General features: G+C 39.5%; 1 protein-coding gene across 1 annotated transcript; it reads right to left on the minus strand.

Annotated features, from left to right (window-relative positions):
• Positions 1–612: 612 nt before the first annotated feature.
• On the minus strand, positions 613–1437 carry LOC141398256 (uncharacterized). Its single transcript, XM_073975532.1, has one exon. It carries the CDS (start codon positions 1435–1437, stop codon positions 613–615), a length of 825 nt encoding a protein of 274 aa, XP_073831633.1.
• Positions 1438–2331: the final 894 nt, after the last annotated feature.

Raw genomic sequence — 2331 nt, forward strand, 5'->3', positions numbered from 1 at the left:
CGATTAATTTAAAATAATTTTGAGGTTTATATAAATAAACATTTTCCGATTTTCTTGTGGATTTTCTATAATAATAAAAGGAAAGTGTTTTATTTACACCCGATATAGTTCGGTAAATAAAAAGTGTTTTCGTTCTGTCACTATTTCTTTTGCAAGTGTTGTGCCTTTTTTCCTACCTTCGTTGGCTCCAGTTTTGCTCCCCGGTTGCCGCTCTTTATTTTGTTGTTGGGAAGAAACAGTTTTAATTTCCACATAGCCTGGAATTGATTTAATTTCTCCTTTAATATTGATCCCAATTTCAGCATCAATGAGCTTGCATTGTTTCATATATACGAGTAAACCATAATGTGTCAAAAATCGGCTCCGATGATAGGATGAGACACATTAGCATACACAAATTTCCATTGAAATGATCTTCGGAAACCAAGTGAAGGAGATATTACCGTTGTTCCGTAGGTTTTTATTGTTGTACCATTTGCAGCAAAAAGAGAATATTCGTCGGGACGACTGTTGCCTTTCTTATGGTCCACGGGTACAGCACCTGTGTCGATAAGGAAATGTTTTCCTAGAAATTTATCATAAATGAATGGGCGATTCGTTTTGCTAGACCGATCACTGCTCGCCTCTAGTGACCGGCTTATTGGTTTCCCGGTTGTTGGTTGTTTTTGAACATACATGGTTGTCGGCACTTATTTGCTCTCGACCGAAACGACGATGATAATAACATATACCTGATGTGTTTGAGTTGGTACGACTGTTGCTTCGAGTCCTACTTCTAGAATTTTGTCTTGAACGGGGTTCGTGCAACTGCTGAACCGCTGCTGTAAGTTCTTCGATTTGTTTAGACATCGCTGAGAGGTCAAACGATGTGTTTCCGACTGCAACACTTGAAATGCCGGAGCGCGTTGATACGTCTGCAATTTTGTCAGCCAACTTTGCAATTGCTTCAAGAGATTCCCATGATGTAGACAGGATTGCATGGATGTGTGTTGGTAGTCGCTGCATCCACATTGTACGCAGGAAATCTTCGCTGACACCACCATTAGCAAGATTCTTCATTTCTCGTAGCAGAACACTCGGTTTCTTATCACCAATTTCCATATTGTTGTGAAGTTGCTTAATACGTTTTTCCTCAGAGACGGAAAAATGTTCAATCAAACGTTTTTTCAATTGTGTGTATACGTCTTCAGGCGGATTCAAACCGATGTCACTTACATGAGTCAGCAATTCCGTATCCAATTCGGCGATTATTATGTAATACTTTTTCTCCTTGGAATCAATTCCATTCAAAGCAAATTGCGCTTCCACCTGGACAAACCAAAGAGACGGATTTTCTCTCCAAAATCGGAGAATTTTAATGGCATGTTGCATCGAACTAACAGATGGGATTGCATTCTGTTGAGATACACCAGTCGCTGTTCCTGATTCGCTTGTCATTGTTAAGATTTGAGGCACAAATTATGCTGCTTAAAAAATATTCAGAGTCGAGGGTCACCAATTTATAGGCGGAGAGAAAATTAACACACAACCGATAATTTCTAAAACTGAATATGAATTGACTTTATTTTATTTTCACAAAACTTATATTACAAAATTTAAGCCTACTAAATTATTTTATATTTATTTGTATGTTAGTAGTAAAGTATGTTTGGCAATAGTATGTACATATATAAAAGTATATATTATTGACTAAAGTATACTCCTACAGCCCCATATAACGTAACCTACCGGTATTTTTCACAAAACATATCCACCAAAAACTGTTTTTTTGTTTACAACAACAACCTCCGAAGATCCTAGGTGTTGTATTTGATAATCTTCTCAAATTCACGAAACATACCGCGTACGTAAAAAGTAAAGTCCAATCGAAGAATGAGATCCTTAAAGCACTAGCAGGCACCTCCTGGGGAAAGGATAAAGAAACGCTCATCACGACATATAAGGCCATTAGTTGCTGAGCTATGCCGCCCCAGTTTGGACTTCTTTCCTGAGCAATACGCAATGGCGTAAACTGTAAGTGGTTCAAAATAGCGCGTGCCATCCTCCAAGACACCCCAACCATCACACAGTGTTACAGGATCTTCCTCCACGCCACATCCGGAAGGACATCAGGCTCTACCGTTCGGACATCCAAGACGTAGCTCCATCTGGCGTCAACAGATTTTCAATAGCGACAGGCCTGAGGCAGATACACACTCTTACGGTTTCCCAAACCATCGTAAGATACCGCCGCAACATCGTCCTTAATGAACACCCCCCAGCCATATCCGACAGTGAAAGACGGACCAGAACAATTAAGATCTAGATGGAGCACTATTCTAAATTGTTATC

Source organism: Musca autumnalis, unplaced genomic scaffold (genome assembly GCF_047663935.1).
Source record: "Musca autumnalis isolate F117 unplaced genomic scaffold, ASM4766393v1 scaffold_3, whole genome shotgun sequence".
In the NCBI taxonomy this organism is placed as follows: Eukaryota; Metazoa; Arthropoda; class Insecta; order Diptera; family Muscidae; genus Musca; species Musca autumnalis.

Excerpts from the sequence above, each read along its gene's own strand:
- LOC141398256 (XM_073975532.1), bottom strand. The coding sequence starts at position 1,437 with ATGACAAGCGAATCAGGAACAGCGACTGGTGTATCTCAACAGAATGCA.